The 23851-nt window shown below is 44.1% G+C and overlaps 1 protein-coding gene across 2 annotated transcripts in view; it reads right to left on the bottom strand.

The window, feature by feature from the left end:
- Nucleotides 1–23851, bottom strand: part of LOC106605617 (amyloid beta precursor like protein 1) — a 49943-nt gene that overhangs the window by 16132 nt on the left and 9960 nt on the right. For both annotated transcript variants that reach the window (XM_014201454.2, XM_014201453.2), the window contains exon 2: nt 1251–1430. In XM_014201454.2, the coding sequence (XP_014056929.1) occupies nt 1251–1430 (180 nt within the window). The remainder of the gene's footprint in view (nt 1–1250; nt 1431–23851) is intronic.

The following is a 23851-nucleotide window of genomic DNA, read 5'->3' as shown; positions in this document are numbered from 1 at the left end:
CTTCATTTAGCCACCAGGCGGCGCATGATGTTCTTTTATAAAAACTGTCTCCTTGCCCTTGTTTCAGAGGGGGAGCGGCGAGTCTCTAATCAAACCAAGGCTGTGGCTAGGCCTGTTACGCCATTGACATGCCTTAAGTTTGGCATGCAGGAGACTTTCAGGAATTAGGGGGATAAACATGGCAGGAGGAAGATCGATGGATGGTAGTATTAATATTCAGGAAATATCAATAAATATTTCCTCCTGACCACCATCACTCCACTATATATACAGAAATATATAGATTTGATAGGACAAGACAAACCAAGTGAGACAGATTGGGAGATTAGGTTTGGTTACTTCTACTCCTATTTGTAATGTTGTGTGAGGTATATATCTATCTATACCAGTCTGTCCACCCATTTACAGTGCATTCAGAAAGTATTCACACCCCTTGACTTTCCAAATGCTGTTGTTACAGCCTGAATTTAAAATGGATAACATTTACTTTTTTTTTTGTCACAGGCCTACACACAACACCCCATAATGTCAAAGTGGAATGATGTTTTTAAATGTTTACAAATCAATAAAAAAAAATTAAAAAATTGCTAACTCAGTTGCTTGAGAGGAGGGAAACCGCTCAGGAATTTTACCATGATGCCAATGGTGACTTTAAAACAGTTAGAGTTTAATGGCTGTGACAGGATACAACTGAGGATGGATCAACAACATTGTAGTTACCGTATGCCACAATACTAACCTCATTGACAGAGTGAAGAGAAAGAAGTCTGTACAGAAGAAAAATATTCCAAAACATGCATTCTGTTTGCAACAAGGCACTAAAGTAAAACTGCAAAAAATGTGGCAAAGCAATTACATTTTTGTCCTGAATATGTTTGGGGCAAATCCAACACAACACATTACTGAGTACCACTCTCCCTATTTTCAAGCATAGTGGTGGCTGCTGCTCTGGGTATGCTTGTCATCGTTTGCAAAAACATGTTTTCACTTTGTCATTATTGTGTGTCGAATTTTTTTTGAATCCATTTTGAATTCATTCTGTAACAACAAAATGTGGAATAAGTCAAGCGGTATGAATACTTTCTGAAGGCACTGAATCTACCACTATCTTTATATCCATAAACCTATCTAAAGTATCTGCTCTCTACTATGCTATTGCAGCAGCATTGGAGATAAGCTGAACATTACAGTGCAGTAACAGTGCAGTATGAGGTCGATCTCATAACTATAGCAGTGTTGTTGGCTCCTACCTCTTGGCAGTAGGACAGGATCTGGTTGGGCTCTGTAAAGCAGCCCTGGCGGCCCTGAGGGTCAGGCTCCCATTGGCCAGTCTCAGGGTTCATGTGCAGCAGCTGACGCCCACAGAACATGGCAATCTGCGGCTCGGACACCAGGGGCCCCGGTCCATTCACCTCAGCCATGGCCAAGGCCTAGAGAGAGGGAAGAAAAAAGAGAAGTTGAGAAATAGAAAGAGTAATAGATGGAAGTAGAGAGGGAGGAAGGTGGAAAGGTGGAGGGAGAGAAATACTTTGTTATGGTTGTCCTGAGAGAGAGAGTGTGAGTAATGTTTACTGTTAATTTTTATTGTTTATTTCACTTTTGTTTATTATCCACTTCACTTGCTTTGGCAATGTTAACATATGTTTCCCATGCCAATAAAGCCCTTCAATTCAATTGCATAGATAGATAGAGAGAGAGAGATGAAGAGCAGTCAATACAAACAAAGTGGTGGGATATTATCGAGTTTGAGAATGAAGGACAGGACCTTAAATTAGTCTAAATGTACCAGCTGATATATAGTCTCTTTGATCTATCTCCCAACACAGACAATGGCTTAGCTGCAGAGAGAGAGAGAGAGTGTGTGTGTGTGTATACATCATTGTATGCATTGTGTGTGTGTGTGTGTGTGTGTGTGTGTGTGTGTGTGTGTGTGTGTGTGTGTGTGTGTGTGTGTGTGTGTGTGTGTGTGTATATAGAGATAGATGGACTTTCAAGCTAATGCATATACCATTTGGTCTCACACACTGTAGCTACAGTGATAGAGAATATTGGCAGAAACAAGGATCAGAAAATATTTATACCAGATCATGCGTTGAGTGACACCCAAAGCCGATGAAAAGTCTGACTTATCGACTGACAAACTACGCCATGGTTTTGTTAGCAATGTTAAGAGTTGAGAATATAAAGATAGGGTGGATAAATAGGAAGTGTACAACAACTATATACTGTAAAGCCTGCTCTCATCTGCCCCTCTTTTATCCTCTTTCTATCTCTCCCTTACTGTCTCTCTCCCTTAGCTCTTTCCCTCTGCCTGCCTCTTCCTCCCCCTATCTCCATACTCCCACCTCCTCTCCTCCTCTCTCTTTCCTACCCTCTCTCAGCAGCCTGCTAGGATGTTGTTATTGATCATGGGATCCGTTCCCTCTGCCTGCAGCCTGGGGGTCGGGCCCAGGGGAGGCACCGTGGAGGAACAAACACCAGCTGGCCCCGGCCCCGCTGCTCCCAGTCAGGTGTTAATACAAGCTCATTGACCGCCGGGCCACTTCAAGTACATTAACACACAGGAGAGGGAGGGAGGAGGGGAGAGAGTAGGAGAGGAGGAGAGTAGAGGGGGGGAGACAATGATGTACACACTGCAGGAGATAATCTCCCCAGACGTAGAGACCAAACATGCTCGTTTTCTAACACAAGCTGAGTATTATGACGTCAATGCCTCAGTAGGATTATTTTAGAAAGGGACATAGAGGGATGTAGTTATCAGGTGTTGTCTTCACATGTACAGTATATATAGCACAGAGATATGACTCCTCTTGGGTGCAGAAAAAGTAGGGGAGTATTTCAAAGACATGCTTGAACATCTACCTAACAAATCATTTAGCTCAGTCTTGCCATTCTTCTGGCTTAACAGCCAAGAGCCACTTATGAAAACTGATATGACGGAAAGTTCAAACAATATCCCTATCCACATTGAAACTGGCAATTGGCAACCCAGAACCCATTCAACCCGTCTTATGACTGGCCCAACTGCTTTAATCTCCATAGACAGACAGACGGACTGACAGGCAAGAAGAGCAACACTCATGCCTATTAGCATCAAGATGCCCAGGGGTAAGGGGGAGAGGAGAAGAGGGAGAGAGAGGAAAGCAGGACGAGTGACATCTGATCAAAGGGAAGCTCTGCCTCAGCCGAAAGCTGCTAAAATGTTTGAAGTTCTAATTGAAATGTATAATATCGGAAATAAATATATACAAAACCCATTAATAAATATACAATAAATATATACAAAACCCATTAATAAATATACAATAAATATAATAGGACCGGAGGAGTCTAAGCATTAGAGCCCCACTTTAGATATGAATGGAAACCATGATAATGAGTTCATTGGATTATAATTAAAGCTGTATGAACGTGGCTGAGCGAGGCCTTGAGGAATGAGGTTTGAAGCTCCAGAATGGTGCAGAGACACCCAATTTATTTGGAATTCAGTGATAACCTTAGCTCTGTACTTTGTTAATTAAAGTCTCTATGAGTGACTGCTGGTACTGTACGTGACTTTAGACTCAACTCCCCATATACAGTAAGTGGACATAGAAACTGTTTGCATATTATTAAGAGTGGTGCTTAGAGATGTTGATTTCTGCTGAACTGGCAGCTTTCTGGGAGCATGTTATTGATGTGTGTTAAGGAAAGTGTGTGTGTGTGTGAATAAAAGCGCTTGCTTAAGCTACACACAGCCCACAGTGACAAGCCACTGTGCCTGCTGAGGTAGTGGTTAAATGGATATGTCTCTGACTCAGGGAAGGTCAACGCCACAAAAAATACTTCTGGATATTTGAGAAGATGACCTGACAGCTCTGCAGTGCTCCAGCCTTCATCCAGCCCCCCCCCCACACACACACCCTGCCCTCTCCACTCCTGCACTTCAGCAGAAAATCGATGATGTACGCCTGCAACTGGATCGCCATGCTCTCTCCGCCCTCCGCTCAATAGGAGCCCATCTGGAGCCAGATGGCCTGACCTCCAGTGTGGAGAGGAGGCTCCGCAACACCTCAGCCAATCCCAGCTCTCCCTGATTCACCACCAGATTAGATGGGCCTGCCGTGATAACAAGTACTAATCACAAACACTCTGCCTGCGTTCCCTCAATGTGCCCTGGATTTGTTTATACATTGTTCCATCTTCTCCTCCTCTATCTCTCTCCTCTTCAAAGTTACCATGTCCTGCCAGCAGTTATGGACATGCTGTCTTTGACCCACTTTGGGAATAATCGCTCTGCATTTCACCATCCCACCACCATGACAACCATCACACCCTCCCACTCTCTCCTACTCCTCCGTGGTGTGACTGCCACCCTACCACGCAGTGTCTCAGTATGGCGCTAATTGGGAAAAGTCACAGGTCTGATGGCATGAAAGTACCACTGCAGGCCAAGAAAGTCCAAGTTTAAATGTTCCAATCAGAGTTCCGTTGCATTCAGTTCAGTGAATAAAAGCCCTGGCATATTTGCATTATAGTCATTTTGAAACTCATAATTCAAATTCTGAATTGACAACAAGGCGCATCGCTTCATAAAAAGGTACAGCATCTCTCAGTGTGTTCATTAATGCATGAAATCGTTCATAAATGCATGAAATCAGTCCATTTCAATAGAGAGACCCAGGAGAGACAAACTCTCCCACCCACACACAGACTCATTAAAGAAGCCTAGTATCTCTGTTGTCAGTGAATCAGACTGGCTGACTAACACTGGCTGACTAACACTGTTGTTTACAGAAGGAACGGTACAGTTACATGCGTGTGAACAGGAACTAGCTGCCGTCACGCTGTCATTTACTTATGACAATTGTTTAGCACGCTTGTTCTACAGTCACCCAGGGCCTGTTCAATCTGGTGGGTTGCAGATAGAAATGTACTGCATAGACCTGGCATGACAGTTTATTACACATAATATAATGTCATATCTATTCTATACAATTCACCTCTATCTGGAACATTTTGAACATCAAAATCCTAACTGTTTAGGTCCCTGTCAGGAGATGGATTCTATCTGGCTGTGATTGGTTGGTCAGACAAGACAGCATGCCCTCTGCTAATTGGTCTAAATTAGTTTTAGGGGGAAGTACCAAAAGCCTGAATGAAAGGTGCTGGTGTGGTCTTGGCGTTTGCCTTGGCACACTAGGGGAAGCCAGTCACTAATCCTGTTTAAAGGGTAAATCAGTGTAGCCCCCACCTAACCAAGGCAGTCAACTGAGAAGATGCTTTTGCTAAAGAGTAGCAGGAATAGACTGCTAGAGCAAACACATTTCCAGGTGTAATTCATTTTTCTATATATTCAGTAGACTTTTAATATTAGTCCTAATGAAATTGGAACTGATAATTAGTCTCACATAAAAAGTATGTTTTATCAGTTTTTGACTCCTTTTAATTATCTCTCTAATAGTCTCTTCATTCTCTGCTCAGTAGAAAAGCCAGCCTGGGTTCCTCTGCCTGCCAGGATGGGGGCTTTTCATTCTATTTCTTAGTCAATTAGGCTTAAGACCGCTAAGACCTCTCTGCTGTGACCACAGTGGCGTGAGCCTCTCAGACAGACACCCCCGGCCGGCCGGCTGGCTGCCTGACCTGTCTGGTCGGCTGGCTGAGACGTCCTGATCCACACTGCTTCACAATAACACTTTAACACAATAACACCCAATCTGTTAACAATTACCCAGCTCCTTCATAGAGAGAGAGAGAGAGGCTGAGGCTGGAGAGCTGCTCTGTTCTGTACTTTTCCCCCCCTGGGCCAACCTTAATTGGACAGTAAAGGCCTGGATGTCTCCCAGAGATGTACAGTACAGTGTGAGCTGAGGTGTGTGTTTGAGAGAGGGGTGTGTGTGGTGCCCCATCCCCCACCCCTCTCCCTCCACCTCCTTCAAGGCCCTCCCCCTCTCTCTCTCCCCCTTCCCCCTCTCTCCCACAAATCACGCCTTAGTGCTGAGGGAGCTAAACACAGTGGACAGGAGAGGAGAGCTCCCTGACTCCACCACTGCACAGAGCCAAAGAGCCAGAGCCCACCTCATCATTAATAATTGCCTGTTGACACAAGCCCAGAGACATCGATTGCCTTTTTGTCTTTTCCTGGTTCCTTCCCTCTCTCTTGCTCCTCATGGGTTTAGCTCGTGCCAGGCCAGGGCCGCCATCAAATGTACATATTCCTCTGACATCACCATGGCCCACCCCCTTGTGTAATTAAATATGCAGCACCTGTTCCCTCCTGCCTGCCTTTTGTTGCAGGATGACTTCATCCTCTGACATGATGCAATCTCCCAGACCTACATGGCAAGGCCAGGCAGCGGAGGGGGAGGTGCCACTCCATCGTCTGTCAACCCCTTTAATCCATCAGATGGCCCTGCCATAAATGTTAGCTGAGCTGCACGTCTGACACCGACTCATCTGGCTCATCACTTCCTGTCTGTGTGTGTGTGGGGGGGGGGGGGGGGTGTCCAAGCCTAATGACGCTGATCTAAGGTCAGTTTGGTTTTCTTAAATCTAGTGGTTAAGGTTAGGACTTGCGGAGGGTCAGCTGATCTTAGATCTGTAGCTAAGGGCTGTGTGTTGAGAGGACCATGTTAAGTCTATGTTCAGACTGGTGTACTGATGTTGATGGATGTTCAGTGGGGTCGGGTGGTGAACCGGAGACATGGGACCTCTGAGGGGTTAATCCCTTGGGATGTAAATTAGCAGTTGAAATAACCCAGATCCCCACTGCCTTCTCCCTGAGGGCTGGCTAGCTGAGTGACACCGCAAGGGCGAGGCGCGCACACACACACACACAGACACACACATGGATCCAATGCAAGGGCGAGGCACACACACTGCACACACAGATAAGCACATACACTGGGATAAATACTGTACACAAATGTACTCACACATACACGGATTAAAACACATTAATGCACATGAACGGATGCACAGAAATGCATGCACGCTGTGGTTGATGAATCAGAATTAGTTGGGTAACATAAGTAATTAAGATGCCTTATCTGCATAATATGCTTATGTGATATACTTGTTATTAGAATGTATTTCTTTGGACTCTGGTGTTGGCAGTTGCACTTCTTCCCTTAGCTGGGGCTCAGTCACTTGGGGCCCAGAGAGGGGAGAGGTCAGACTTGTCTTTTACATGTCTCTGGTGCTATGCAGAATATCAGAAAGGGAAGAGGACAAGATGGAACATTGTCTTCATATGTGAATGTGTCTTTACCTATTCCTAAACCATGTGAAGGGATGGTGTGATTAACGGGGAACCAATTACTTGTCTCCACAATGTCTGTGCACAAGTCACTCCCTCCTTTGGCATTGGGGGGAGGTGTATGGCAGTGTCTGAAACCATTGTATGTCCTCTCTGATGTTGCACTTATCCTGGGATAGTGTATGACCTAGAGGCTCACTCCCCTCAGTGAGCTTGTCCAGGAGAGGGGTCAAGAAGGGGTTTTACTTGAGATGGGAGTATCTAAAGTTGACAATTGAGTTATGCCATTGGATGAGGTAATGGTTCTGTGCTATGAAGTACCAGGAATGAGATTAGAACCTCGTCTTAGGGACCAAACTGAACGATCATTTATAGCGAATGCTATCTGGCTACGGTATACTGCTTTCTCAATTATAAAGTCCCTTTGTGAAATGTTCCTAATATCTGTTGTTCGTCATGTAGGTTGAGAGGGGTGTATCTTGGCTATAAAAGATCTTTGTACTTTTGTGTTGTCACTTTCAATGGTTCATTAGAAATGGTGCATCATTGAAAGTCAAATGCTATTGCAAAGCTCTTATTATTAAAGATGTAGTTTAAGTATAACTCTGACTGGTGTGTGAAGTTTATCGCTCTCCTCATTTGGTAATGCAGAAATTAACCACCACAACGCATGTACACACACGCTGAAACGCACACTTACAAACACACACACAGCCTGAAGCCTTGCTGTGCCTGTCTCTGTGGTTCTCTGCAGCACAGATGGTCAGAGAGTGGGTGGCTGCCCGGCCCTGCTGCCCCTCCCTCCCAACTTCCCTCTACCCTCTGTCCTCTCCCTCCTATCCCATTCTTCCTTCCCTCCCACCTTACCTCTGCTCTCTGTAACCTCCCTCTCAATCCCCCCTCCACTCTCTGTCCTATCTTTCCCTTCTAGACTATCCCTCCATCCCACCCACATTCCCTTTGATCTCTGTCCTCTCCCTCCCGCCCTCCCTCTCAATCCCCCCTCCACTCCGTCCTGTTTTTCCCTCCTAGACAATCCCTCCATCCCTACCACATTTTCTTTGATCTCTGTCCTCTACCTCCCTCCCTCCTATCCATCTTCCCTCGCTTTCAATCCCCCCTCCACTCTCTGTCCTATCCTTCCCTCCTAGACTATCCCTCCCACATTCCCTTTGATCTCCGTCCTCTCCCTCCCTCTCAATCCCCCCTCCATCTCTGTACTATCATTCCATCCTAGACTATCCCTCTATCCCTCCCACATTCCCCTTGATCTCTGTACTATCATTCCATCCTAGACTATCCCTCTATCCCTCCCACATTCCCCTTGATCTCTGTACTATCATTCCATCCTAGACTATCCCTCCCACATTCCCCTTGATCTCTGTACTATCATTCCATCCTAGACTATCCCTCCCACATTCCCCTTGATCTCTGTACTATCATTCCATCCTAGACTATCCCTCCCACATTCCCCTTGATCTCTGTACTATCATTCCATCCTAGACTATCCCTCCCACATTCCCCTTGATCTCTGTACTATCATTCCCTCCTAGACTATCCCCCCCCCTCAAGTCTGTACTATCATTCCCTCCTAGACTATCCCCCCCCTCAAGTCTTCTCTCTCTCTCTCACACACACACACACACACACACACACATACCCAACCCACACTCCCTTCACCTTCCCTCACCACCACACCTCCCCCTCCCTCACCACCACACCTTCCCAACCCACACTCCCTTCGCTCCCCACACCACACCTTCCCTCCCCCTTCCCTCACCACCACACCTCCCCTTCCCTCACCACCACACCTCCCCCTCCCTCACCACCACACCTTCCCAACCCACACTCCCTTCGCTCCTCACACCACACCTTCCTTCACCACACCTTCCTACCTCACCGCCTCCGCACAAAGCCCCACACTCTGCTGTTGTTCCATCCCATCGCTGGGCTCAGACTAAATGGTGAAACAGATTTGGGAGTATTCATCATTGTAATCACAGTGTTTAATTATTCATTGGCTTTGCCAGGGTCTCTTCCTCATCTGCCAGGCAGGCTGGGCCCATGATAATGAGAGAGGAGCGTCAGACACACAGGGATGCAGAGAGTCTGGTCTGGTGGAGCATGGAGACAGTTAAGGTGTGTGTCCCAAATGGGGGCCCTGATCACAAATAGTGAACTATATCTATAAAATAAATAAATATAAAATACATTAGACTATATAGGGAATAGCGTGCCATCAACATCAACCCCCATCATCGCTCCATACTAATTCAAACCCCACTGCTAAATTGTTGTGGTTTCCAGTTTGTGTTAGGTACCTAACACACCAGCTTAGTGGCGGATTGGTAGACCCTTAACCTGCTGGTCTCAACCCCCAATGTACGCTACCTTTGATGAATGGCCAATTTGATATGCACAAAAGAGATCCAATTTGACATGCACAATAGCGGACAAAAGTAGACATCATGCCAGGGATATGGTTAAGAGGTCACAGTTCAATAAAAGCTGTCAGGTTCCAGGCTAAAAAGTAGACATCATGCCAGGGATATGGTTAAGAGGTCACAGTTCAATAAACGCTGTCAGGTTCCAGGCTAAAAAGTAGACATCATGCCAGGGATATGGTTAAGAGGCCGCAGTTCAATAAACGCTGTCAGGTTCCAGGCTAAAAAGTAGACATCATGCCAGGGATATGGTTAAGAGGTCACAGTTCAATAAAAGCTGTCAGGTTCCAGGCTAAAAAGTAGACATCATGCCAGGGATATGGTTAAGAGGTCACAGTTCAATAAAAGCTGTCAGGTTCCAGGCTAAAAAGTAGACATCATGCCAGGGATATGGTTAAGAGGTCACAGTTCAGTAAAAGCTGTCAGGTTCCAGGCTAAGATGACAAAAGATTATTGCACTGCAAGAACGCACTTCAGATGAATTCAATCAATAGAACAATGTTTACTATGATCTTCGTGGGCTATACTCAGCCTTGTCTCAGGGTAGTACGTTCCTGATCTGTTGATATCCTCTGCTGGTGTGGGGGCTGTGCTTTGACAAAGTGGGTGGGGTTATATCCTGCCTGGCTGGCCCTATCCGTGGGTGTTGTCGGACTGGGCCAGTGTCCCCCGAACCCCCCCGGTCACAGAATCCAGTCCTGTCTTATCTGGTGTCCTGTGTAGAGGTCTTCACAGATCTACTTGTGCCTGAATACACGAGACACGATCCAGGAGGGTGTGGATCCAGAATTCTAAATGTCACGGATCTGGGTTGGATCTGATATGATTGTCTCATGTATGTGTAATTTTAACTGACTTGTCCGGAAGGGCCCGTACAGATCCGAATGTGACTGCTGCAGTAGTGAGATAATTTATGCTGCTACTCTTGCTTTTCAAGAGAGTGGAGCGTGGAGCGTGTAGCTTGTTGTTGTTGGCCAATCATAAGTCATCAAAGCTGCAATAAGCTACAGTCATAGAGCCTCAGTTTGTGGCAAAAGTTAGGAGATATTTAATCAATGGAAGATGGAATTACATTTACTAAATTAAAAGTTAAAGGAGAAGGATAGGCTACAACCAACAGGTAGGCTGCTACCAATAACCAACAGGTAGGCTGCTACCAATAACCAACAGGTAGGCTGCTACCAATAACCAACAGGTAGGCTGCTACCAATAACCAACAGGTAGGCTGCTACCAATAACCAACAGGTAGGCTGCTACCAATAACCAACAGGTAGGCTGCTACCAATAACCAACAGGTAGGCTGCTACCAATAACCAACAGGTAGGCTGCTACCAATAACCAACAGGTAGGCTGCTACCAATAACCAACAGGTAGGCTGCTACTTAATATTCTGAAATGAGATGTTGTTTGTAACTGTAGGATGAGAAAGTGCATGCAGCCTCAATTAGCCTAGCTAGCTAATGTTAGCTTAACGAGCTTCTCCCGGTTTGATGCATTCAAGAAAGATACTACGTAATCATATTGATGATAAAGTTGCCATAGCTAGGTTATTTAAGTCTACTATAGCGCGAGTCGGCTTGGTTGGTAGCTGTCTCTCCCTCCCTCTTCCCCGTGTCACTTGGTCACAGTACAGCCCCTCCCGAGACTGCTAGAGCGGCATCACTTTCTCCCTCTCGCGCTTTATCAGCTCCGGTTAATAAAATAGCTTAAAAAATGACTTTTCTGCTGCTTCCCTCATTCAGATCAGGTCTGGGTCTGACCAAGACTATACAGTATGGTTCTAGTTTTCCTTGGGTCCGTTTGGAACCGGAATCTACATTAAACTAATAAATGTATGCATATCAGGTCCGGTTGGGAAAGCCTAAGGTCTATTTCGGAACGGGTCGAACTCTAGTACTGTGTGATCTTAAGTATGCTCCATCTAATTCGCCCATCTTTCTCTCCCCTCCGGAGAACCTGAGCCCAAGGACCACGCCGCAGGACTACCTACAGAAGATAGCCCTACTTGGTAAAAGACCGAGTTCATATTATGGCAAGAACAGCTCAAATAAGCAAAGAGAAAAGACAGTCCATCATTACTTAAAGACACGAAGGTCAGACAATACGGAAAATTTCAAGAACTTTGAAAGTTTTGTCAAGTGCAATCGCAAAAATCATCAAGCACTATGATAAAACTGGCTCTCATGAGGACTGCCACAGGAAAGGAAGACCCAGAGTTACCTCTGCTGCAGAGGATAAGTTCATTAGAGCTACCAGCCTCAGAAATTGCAACCCAAATAAATGCTTCACAGAGTTCAAGTAACAGACACATCTCCACATCAACTGTTCAGAGGAGACTGCGTGAATCAGGCCTTCATGGTCAAAGTCGAATTGCTGGTAATAAACCACTACTAAAGGACACCAATAATAAGAAGAGACTTGCTTGGGCCAAGAAACACGAGCAATGGACATTAGACCGGTGGAAATTTGTCCTTTTGTCTGGAGTCTAAATTGGAGATTTTTGGTTCTAACCGCTGTGTCTTTGTGAGACGCGGTGTGGGTGAACAGATGATCTCCGCATGTGCATTTCCAACCGTGAAGCATGGAGGAGGTGGTGTGATGGTGTGGGGGTGCTTTACTGGTGACACTGTCTGTGATTTATTTAGAATTCAAGGCACACTTAACCAGCAGGGCTACCACAGAATTGGACTTATTTCGACTATCATTTGTTTTTCAACAGGACAATGACCCAACACACCTCCAGGCTGTGTAAGGGCTATTTGAGCAAGGAGAGTGATGGATTGCTGCATCTGGCCTCCACAATCCCCCGACCTCAACCAATTGAGATGGTTTGGGATGAGTCGGACCGCAGAGTGAAGGAAAAGCAGCCAACAAGTGCTCAGCATATGTGGGAACTCCTTCAAGACTGTTGGAAAAGCATTCCAGGTGAAGCTGGTTGAGAGAATGCCAAGAGCAAAGCTGTCATCAAGGCAAAAGGTGGCTATTTGAAGAATCTCAAATATAAAAAATATTTTGATTTGTTAAAAAAAAAAAGAAATTGGTTACTACATGATTCCATATGTGTTATTTCAGAGTTTTGATGTCTTTACTATTATTCTACAATGAAGAAAATAGTACAAATAAAGAAAATTCCTTGAATGAGTAGGTGTTCTAAAACTTTTGACTGATAGTGTATATAAAACAAAACAAAACTAACTGGAGATCAAGTCAAACACATTATCTCCCTGTAATGGAGGATTGTTGTCTTTCCTTCAACCCAGAAATTAGTGGATACCTTACACAATCAAATCAAATAAAACATGGCTATAGATCATCCTGGTAGAGGGTCTTGTTTATGGTTATGCTGTGACATCATTGTCCCTCAGCGACCCTGACTTCATCCAACCAGATTACAGCAGTGCTCCGTCCAGCTGGGCCCACTGGGAGCAGATGGTCTATAGCCACCCCGGCACCCCACAGGTCACATAGGGCCACAGCACCTGCCAGAAACCAGCCAAAACCCACAGAGCAACATTTCATTTAATTTCAGATGTGGCTTAAAATAAGGGGCGTAGGCTATCAGCTGACAAACATCAGAGAGTCCAGAGATGGAGAGATTGGTCAGCAGTTATATAAACCAGTTCATGATGGTGATCGTCATATTTATCTCTTAGAAGTAAACCTACAGTGTGTATAACTTTTCAGTCATATTTGCACTGGTCTCTACATACACAGAATCATAGATACTTAGTAGAAAAAACCTTACTAGCCTACAGCTCCATTCTCTGAGCGCCTGCTTATCATTCTGACCTATCAGGCTGTGGCTTGCAGAATAAGCAGCACAGTAAGTCGTGACTTACAGTAGGCATCTCTCCTCTGCAAAGGTCCCAAACTTCTCCTGAAGTCATGAGGCTGTGGTTGGCTGGCAGAGTCCTGTCTCCCACAGACCAGTCCAGGTCCAGGGGCATATCACCCAACAGACTTGTAGGCATCTCCTCCACAAAACTCCCACATTCACACAGATGGGTTCACAGCCGTGACTCAAACACACACACACACACACACACACACACACACACACACACACTTTGTATCAATGCTATAGTGTAGGAGCACATTTTAATCATTCCATTCAATGTATCCATCTTCTGTCCATATTCTGTCTCTCCACTCCTTTATCAGTGGTTTGTTTATGCATTCATACACTAAGGGTTTTATCTAGCTGTTTTCTTCCATTAGAGGCAAGGCTTTAGTCATTTCAAATATGGACTTAACAAGCACTAGTGCACCGCTTTTGTTGTTATCCATTTGTTTACCTAATACTTTCTTTCCATTTACTAAACAATAGAACAGAGACTGAAGACACAGCAAGAGTCACCCTAACAGTCAATGAAACCCTTACAATTCAATCAACACTAACTCCCATTGACACTAAAATGATTCATCTGCTCTGGAAGGATTCTTATTGAGAGGCACTCATTCCCGGACTTGTTATATTGACGGTTCTGTTGTAGTCAGGATTTATCTTTAGAAAATGTAGTGTTTGGTTAAAAAGAGGCCAACCCACCTCCTTTCTCTCTCCCCCTCTCTGACTCCCACGTCTTGACAGATGCGTTCTGAGTCATGGACCTTCGTCACACTAGAAGTGGGAACCTACGTGCGTACAGTAACTGTTCTGATCTTCAAACAACATAAGGAGGTCTGCCCAGAATGTCCTGCTGTGCCAACGTCTCCACTGACACCACGGAGGACCTTGGACTTTGAAAACTGAACTTGTCTAACTTTGCATTAGTAGGCTGTAAACTGTTCCTGTGCTTCAAAAGGAAACTTCCGAACATGCAAGTCCAGCAGTGAGGCAATACCCATCAGAAGCTCAACATCAAGTCCACTGAAATTAACATTAGATAACCTGGTCCATCGACACAAACCATGAAATGCAATTTCCATGTAACATACTGGTCGTCCATGACAGTGAACATCACACTGGTAATGTCATCATGTTAATGCCAAGTGTTGTGTAACTCTTCCAGACGTGATGAAGGCCTCCCAACTAAAGTACTACAGATGTAGGATCTTAACTCTTTTGTTGCTGAGAATTGTATAACATACTATACGGTCGTGGCCAAAAGTTGAGAATGACCCAAATATTAATTTCCACAAAGTTTGCTGCTTCAGTGTCTTTAGATATTTTTGTCAGATGTTAGTATGGAATACTGAAGTATAATTACAAGCATTTCATAAGTGTCAAAGGCTTTTATTGACAATTACATGAAGTTGATACAGAGAGTCAATATTTGCAGTGTTGACCCTTCTTTTTCAAGACCTCTGCAATCTACCCTGGCATGCTGTCAATTAACTTCTGGGCCACATCCTGACTGATGGCAGCCCATTCTTGTATAATCAATGCTTGGAGTTTGTCAGAATTTGTGGGGTTTTGTTTGTCCACCCGCCTCTTGAGGATTGACCACAAGATGTAATTGATGTAATCAATTTATCACTTGCCACTTTATATTATTTATATTAGATCATGTTTACATAACCTTCATTACCCATCTCATATGTATATACTGTACTCTATACCATCTACTGCATCTTGCCATCCTGATGTAATGTATCACTAGCCACCTTAAACAATGCTGCTTTATATGTTTTCATACCCTACAATACTCATCTCATATGTTTAAACTGTACTCCATACCATCTACTACATCTTGCCTATGCCGTTCGGCCATCACTCATTTATATATTTTTATGTACATATTCGTATTCATTCCTTTGCACTTGTGTGTACAAGGTAGTTGTTGTGGAATTGGTAGATTACTTGTTAGATATTACTGCATGGTCGGAACTAGAAGCACAAGCATTTCACTACACTTGCATTAACACCTGCTAACCATGCGTATGTGACAAATACATTTGATTTGAAGTTCTCAATGGGATTAAGGTCTGGGGAGTTACCTGGCCATGGACCCAAAATATCGATGTTTTGTTCCCCGAGCCACTTAGTTATCACTTTTGCCTTATGGCAAGGTGCTCCATCATACTGGAAAAGGCATTGTTCGTCACCAAACTGTTCCTAGATGGTTGGGAGAAGTTGCTCAACAAGGATGTGTTGGTACCATTCTTTATTCATGGCTGTGTTCTTAGGGAAAATTGTGAGTGAGCCCACTCCCTTGGCTGAGAAGCAACCCCACACATGAATGGTCTCAGGATGCTTTACTGTTGGCAAGCGCTCACCTTGTCTTCTCCGGACAAGCTTTTTTCCAGATGCCCCAAACAATCAGAACTTTACCCCAGTCCTCAGCAGTCCAATCCCTGTACCTTTTGCAGAATATCAGTCTGTCCCTGATGTTTTTTTCTGGAGAGAAGTGGCTTCTTTGCTGCCCTTCTTGACACCAGGCGATCCTCCAAAAGTCTTCGCCTCACTGTGCATGCAGATGCACTCACACCTGCCTGCCGCCATTCCTGAGCAAGCTCTTTACTGGTGGTGCCCCAATCCCGCAGCTGAATCAACTTTAGGAGACGGTCCTGGCTCTTGCTGGACTTTCTTGGGCGCCCTGAAGCCTTCTTCACAACAATTGAACCACTCTCCTTGAAGTTCTTGATGATCCGAGAAATGGTTGATTTAGGGGCAATCTTACTGGCAGCAATATCCTTGCCTGTGAAGCCCTTTTTGTGCAAAGCAATGATGACGGCACGTGTTTCCTTGAAGGTAACCATGTTTGACAGAGGAAGAACAATGATTCCAAGCACCAATCTCCTTTTGAAGCTTCCAGTCTGTTATTTAAACTCATTCAGCATGACAGAGTGATCTCCAGCCTTGTCCTCGTCAACACTCACACCTGTGTTAACGAGAGAATCACTGACATGTCAGCTGGTCCTTTTGTGGCAGGGCTGAAATGCAGTGGAAATGTTTTTTAGGGGGGGATTCAGTTAATTTGCATGGCAAAGAGGGACTTTTCAATTAATTGCAATTCATCTGATCACTCGTCATAACATTCTGGAGTATATGCAAATTGCTATCATACAAACTGAGGCAGCAGACTTAGTGAAAATTAATATTTGTGTCATTCTTAAAACCTTTGGCCACGACTGTATATAATAATACTGGTCAAATTAAGATCCTACATCTGTACCCTCAGGGGTTTAAGGAATCAAAAGCTTAGCTCTAGTTGGAGCTCCACTGCAGATCTCTATGACTGCAACACCCAACTGTCAACTCAACTGCCACCCAATCAGAGATTGAGCACTAGACTTCACTCAGCACCTGGCTGATTGCCTCAGATAAAGAAGGGCAGTATGGAAAGCAGCCTCAACATGCCTCAAAAGACAATATTATCCTTTGTAAAAGCTCATCTAAAAAGCTGGTCTGCAACAGAGAGTATATGTTGACTCAATATATCAATGGTTTAAATTGCTCGATTAAATTATGAAACCATTGTTATGATACCATGTAAGATGCTTCCAGCTGTCCAGAGACGTAAATTCAACGTAATTTCATTGAAAAGACGTGGAAACAATGTTGATTAACCAGTGTGTGCCCAGTGGTTTGTCTGTCATTTTATTGCATGTGTGTTTTATGCCATGGCCAAGGTGACAAAGTAATATCCCTACAGGGATGAATAAAGCATAGGCCTAATACAATCAAATCTAAATGTTCTGTCACTATTGAAATGAAACATAAAAAATATAAATCCCAGATAGTCACATAGTGAACCAATACAGTGTAGGCTTCAGCTAAGCAGGCAAACTTTCTAGCTGGAAAGGACAGCAGTCAGGACAGGACAGCCAGTACAAGACAGGACAGCAGCTGCATCTCCTTCCCTCCTCGATTTGAGCGTGGTGAATCAGCCGCCCTACGTTTAACTGGCTGACAGACAGCCGGTGCTTTGAACTGGGTATGTTACCAGTGTGAAATTGTTAATCCTCCTTTGGAACCAGCCACTTTTCATCCCAGGTTATTGGAGATTATGGAATATGCGTGAGATTGGATTTTTTTTTTTGGGGGGGGGGTAAAGACGATCCTAAGCTTTTTCTTTCATTTCTTTTGGTCTTTCTTTAAAATAAAAGGAGGTGCATGAGTGGCAGAGCCATTGTAGACTACTGTACAGGGGCCAGATTTGAAGAGGTATTAAAACAATGTCATAATAGATTTAGAACATCCGGATAAACATTTGATGCACTCATTCATGTGTGTATCCTGTCAGGCAGCATCTCCGATCTATCAGCTCTCCTTTCCTGCTCTAGGCGTTGGTCCCTGCATCTCTCCATCTATGCTGACATCTTTATTGAAGTCTTTCCCCCCTCTCCCAGGAGATGTCTTCTGTTCTGCTCTGTCTCTCTTAAAATGGATCTGTGTGTCATTTTCTCCCCTTCACTACTCAACTACCCGCATACTTTCTCTGTAAATGGCTTTCTGAGTAGTTCTCTACATCCTACTCTGTATGCAGGTTTTCCTCAGCAGAGCTATTTGGCACAGGGGTCCCGTGGTACGTGTGCATATTTAATAGATGGCGGTGGCTTTGGAATATTCCTCCGCTTGATCTCTCAGCCCTGCCACAAACACACAGACTGACTCCAACACCACAGGTAGTTAAGATTGGAGGAGTGTCTCAGAGAGGGAGGGTGAGAGCGGGGGAGGAGAAAGCGTAGTAACATGAGCAGTGCATGCACCCAAATTATTTGATCCTATATGAGATTCAGCTGAAGACTACAACTACACATTTTTACCTGTGGGACTCATCCCGCTCTCCTTCACTTCTCCCCTTTTCTCTCTCTCTCTCCCCCCATCTTTATCCCCCCCTCTCCCTCACACAAATGCATGCCCCTGTAGTTCTCCAGGGTGCCTGTATGGCAGATGCATGATATTGAAATAAGACTTTGAAATGAGATATTTCAGACAGTGTTTGTGTGTGTGTGTGGGGGTGGGGGGGCTGAGGGATGGCGGAGACGGTTAAAATGAGAGCTTATGAAGCCCACAGGAATTACATGAAGCCCACAGGAAGCCCACAGGAATTACACGCTGTGAAGCCCACACACCTCACAGGTTTGACCTATTGTCCCAGTCCATTCTGACATTGAGTTGTATCATTTGAACGCTCACACATTAGTGTGAAGGGGGGTGTGGGGTCTGGCCCCAACACCTAGTGAGTGAGTGCACATGATGTCCCCCTCTCCCCATGTCTCTCCCGTCCCCGCCACACCAGCACGTTTGGCACATTGTTCATGAATAATAAAGGAGCTGCTAATGTGCTTTTAATGGACAGGAGGCAGAGCAGCTGGGGCTGCCTGGGAGAGAGCTGTGGAGAGAGCTGTGGAGAGAGCTGTGGAGGGGCTGGGGTCTCTGCTGTGCTCCACTGAGGTGACTAGGGGACTCATTTATAACCGTTGTGTAAATTTCACACAAAATATTGAGATTTATAAACTTGGTACACGCCATACATACGCATGTTTCATGTTATAAATCAGACTGTTGGTAAAACTGTGTGCACATGAACGAGCATTAAAACGCCTGGAAAACGCCTCCATTCACCTTTCATGGTGACAATAACGCCCTTTATTTGCTGTATAATTTGGAACTATTGCCATTAGGCCACGGCATAGAAAAGACAAATTGTTGTTCAATATTTAGTTTATCAATAGATTATTGGGTTTCTTTACCCTGCCTTGGTATAGACGCTGAGATTGCCTATTCAATGATATCGCGCTCCTATTGCACAGCAATACTGTAGCCTATCATACTGTCAACGATTTTACATAAGCTACTGGTCTATTTATGGTGTTGGCAGAATTTATGCTGTATCTGGAAAAGGATTGTGTCAGTTTCTGAATGAGAAAACAATGGCAAATTGTCATGGACCTGTCAGCAGAACGTTTGAATACAAAAATAAAAAATACAGTACCAAAAGTTTGGACACTTACTCATTCCACAGTTTCTTTATTTTTACTATTTTCTACATTGTAGAATAACAGTGAAGACATCACAACTATGATATAACACATATGGAATCATGTAATAACCAAAAAAAGTGTTAAACAAATGAAAATATATTTTATATTTGAGATTCTTCAAAGTAGCCACTCTTTGGCTTGACAGCTTTGCACACTCTTGGCATTCTCTCAAACAGCTTCATGAGGTAGTCACCTGGAATGCATTTCAATTAACAGGTGTGCCTTGTTAAAAAAGTTAATTTGTGGAATGTCTTTCTTTCTTAATGCGTTTGAGCCAATCAGTTGTGTTGTGACAAGGTAGGGGTGGTATACAGAAGGTAGCCCTATTTGGTAGAACACCAAGTCCATTTTATGACAAGAACAGCTCAAATAAGCATAGAGAAATTACTTTAAAACATGAAGGTCAGTCAATCCAGAAAATGTCAAGAACTTTGAAAGTTTCTTCAAGTGCAGTATCAAAAAGCATCAAGCGTTATGATAAAACTGGCTCGTATGAGGACCGCCACAGGAAAGGATAACCCAGTGTTACATCTGCTGCAGAGGATAAGTTCATTAGAGTTACCAGCCTCAGAAATCAGCAATTAACTGCACCTCAGATTGCTGCTCAAATAAATGCTTCACAGAGTTCAAGTAACAGACAGCTCAACATCAGCTGTTCAGAGTAGACTGTGTGAGTCAGGCCTTCATGGTCGAATTGCTGCAAAGAAACCACTACTAAAGGACACCAATAATAAGAAGAGACTTGCTCGGTCCAAGAAACACAAGCAATGGACATTAGACCGGTGGAAATCTGTCCTTTTGTCTGATGACTCCAAATGAGAGATTTTTGGTTCCAACCACCGTGTCTTTGTGAGACGCAGAGTAAGTGAACGGATGACCTATGCATGTGTGGTTCCCACCATGAAGCATGGAGGTGGTGGTGTGTTGGTGCTTTGCTGGAATTCAAGGCACACTTAACCAGCATGGCTACCACAGCATTCTGCAGCAATACGCCATCCCATCCGGTTTGCGCTTTGTGGGACTATCATTTGTTTTTCAACAGAACAATGACCCAAAACACACCTTCAGGCTGTGTAAGGGCTGTTTGAGCAAGGAGAGTGATGGAGTGCTGCATCAGATGACCTGGCCTCCACAATCCCCCAACCACAACACAATTGAGATGGTTTGGGATGAGTTGGACCGCAGAGTAAAGGAAAAGCAGCCAAAAAGTGCTCAGTATATGTGGGAACTCCTTCAAGACTGTTGGAAAAGCATTCCAGATTAAGCTGGTTGAGAGAATGCCAAGAGTGTGCAAAGCTGCCATCAAGGCAAAGGGTGGCTACTTTGAAGATTCTTGTCACACCAGCCTTCGCTTTGGCTCCCTCTCTGGTCCAGCTCAGGTGTTCGGTGTCGCTGGCCTTCTAGCTGCTGCCGATCCTACTACTGGCAAACGCCCTTCACTCATCAACCCCGGACTTGTTTCGTCGTCGTCGTCATCACCACACACACACACACACACACACACACACGGTTCCAATCCCCACTCTATCACTGTATATTTATACTCCCTCTGCCATTTGTCGGTCATTGGAAATGTTACTTGTTTTCCTGAGAGGAATCTCTCCTATTTCCTGAGTACTTTATATTTTGCACTTTGGGTTTGCCCTGTGCCTTTTGTTTCTGAAGATATATTTTGAGCACAACAGCGTTTGGGTTCCGTCCCACTTTGATCTATGGTGCTTAAATAAATTCAGTAGTTCTAAACCTGTGACTGCCTCCTGCCTACTCCTTTCTACTCCTCTCCACACCAGTGACAAATCTAAAATATATTTCATTTGTTTAACACTTTTTTGGTTACTACATGATTCCATATATGTTATTTCAATTTTCTACAATGTAGAAAATAGTAAAAATAAAGAAAAAACCTTGAATGAGTAGGTGTTCTAAAACTTTGGACCGGTCGTGTATATAAAAATCAACTTTTCCCCCAACCTAAATATGCCCGCGAATTCTGAAACATTGTAGGGTAGGCTACTCAAAAAACTAAATTACTGTACTTACAGTTTTATTTCTCATGCGTTTTGTTCTACTTGACTTAAAAAAAAAAATAGTACTACTGATATTCATTACTGCATTGTTGGGAACGAGCAAGCAAGAAAGGCATTTCACTGTACTTGCGCACGTGTGTCACGAGTGCTGTCTTCGAATTCCCTGTCATAAATTAGCCAAGGCGCAGCGTGCCGGTAGTTCCACATATTTTATTTGTGAACTCGAACAAAACAATAAACAGGTGAAATTGAAACAAACGTGACGTTTTGCGGCTACACAAACACAGCTGCACAAAAACAAGATCCCACGAAAACACAGGGAAAAACAGGCTGCCTAAGTATGGCTTCCAATCAGAGACAACGATAGACAGCTGCCTCTGATTGGAAACCATACCCGGCCAAAACATAGAAAACAAAAACATAGAATGCCCACCCACCTATCACACCCTGACCTAACTAAACAGAGAAAACACAGCTCTCCTAGGTCAGAGCGTGACAACGTGACAATAAAAACATGGAACTTGATACTCCAACGTCTACTACTCCAACGTAAAAGATCAGCTGTTAAAATTCGACTGTATACTGGTAATATAAACAGCACTGCCTACGATATTGCAAAGTTTAAATACATATATTCTATCTATTTACTAGGCCCAATTAAATGAGAGATGTGCGTGGTAATTTGTTGTATGGCTCCTTCAGGAATATGAACCCATTACAGCCAGAAAAGGTGAGGATTACAGTATATTCTGCAATTGCTATAAAAATAAAATAAATAGGAAAAAGATTCATGTCTAATTATAAGATTCCTATATCTAATTATTTCAGATTCTAAAAATAAAACAGATTTTAACTTCACTAATGGCAAATGGTTGAATTCTTGTTAATATGTTTTCAGTTAGTTTTTTTATGAATAAGCTTTTCATCATATCCCCGATTAGCACAAAATACATATTTGTCAGCTTTCAGTACAACATTTCAACCACTAGCCAATGTGCATACACATGGTCTAAAGCTGGGCCCTCCAACCCTGTTCCTGGAGAGCTACCCCCCTGTAGGTTTTCACTCCAAACCCAGTTATAACTAACCCGACTCAGTTTATCAACCAGCTAATTATTAGACTCAGGTGTAGTAGATTAGGGTTGGACTGAAAACCTACAGGACAGTAGCTCTCCAGGAACAGGGTTGGAGAGACCTGGTCTAAAGATTGCGGGGAGATGAGCACATTCTCATGTAAATTTATATACAAACCTTTGTGTGAAAACTGCTGCACGTACTTTGTGAGGTATATTTTGTACGTACACACGGTTTATAAATGAGGCCCCTGGGTATCCTAGCTCTCACACAGTCCCTCTCACCCCTTCCGTCTCTATTTTAACCCTCTCTTTCTGTGAAGTGAGGGTAAGAAACTTCCATGAGGAGCGGAGGCGCCGCTAAATGGACAAATTAATGAAACACGCATCACGGCACACCTCAATGACACACTCACACGTTTTTCATCAGCTTCCTCTCCTCCTCATCTCATTTAACATCCCCTCCATCACTCGCTTGCTCACATTGTTGCTCACATCACACACTTACGCATACATTTTCCACCCCCCCTTCTCTCCTCTCACTCTCTCCCTCTCAGCAGCATCACTTGGCCACTGAGACCCGTTGCCGTGGAAACACCTCCCATCGGATCTGGCTACATTCCCTGTTACCGTAGCAACTGGCTCCCTGCAGAATTTTAAAACACGCCACTTGGTCTCTCTCCTTCGCTTGTTCTCACTGTATCTGATAATTGTGTCTCCATGTTTGCTTAGTGATATGGCCTCAGTAGGTCACTGATGGCTGGAGGAATAGTTGGTTCGGCATGTTTAGCATTGCCAGCTGGTTGTTGTTTAGTTTACACATCCATTCAATTGCCCGTCAACGTGGAAGTATGCATTTGTTGGGAAAGACAACATCGGACAAAATGTTTTCAAGAATACTGTCACGGAGCTGGTGTCAGTCCGTGCATGATATTATGACTGCTTACCCCGGGCGATGGTATGCTTTATGTTTCTTGCTAACCTGTTAATGGAGAGTGTGCATTTATAAAATGTCCATGTAAAGGCCAGCACATGCTTTTTGGTAATTTCCTGTCTTTATTTCACGCCAGTGATATTTGATTGGTCAATATTGATAAGTTCCAGGTGGGAGGATATCCCAGGTACTATTTAAGCCTTGTC

Source organism: Salmo salar, chromosome ssa05 (assembly GCF_905237065.1).
Source record: "Salmo salar chromosome ssa05, Ssal_v3.1, whole genome shotgun sequence".
Lineage (NCBI taxonomy): Eukaryota > Metazoa > Chordata > Actinopteri > Salmoniformes > Salmonidae > Salmo > Salmo salar.
This window is presented reverse-complemented; position numbering and strand designations above follow the sequence as displayed.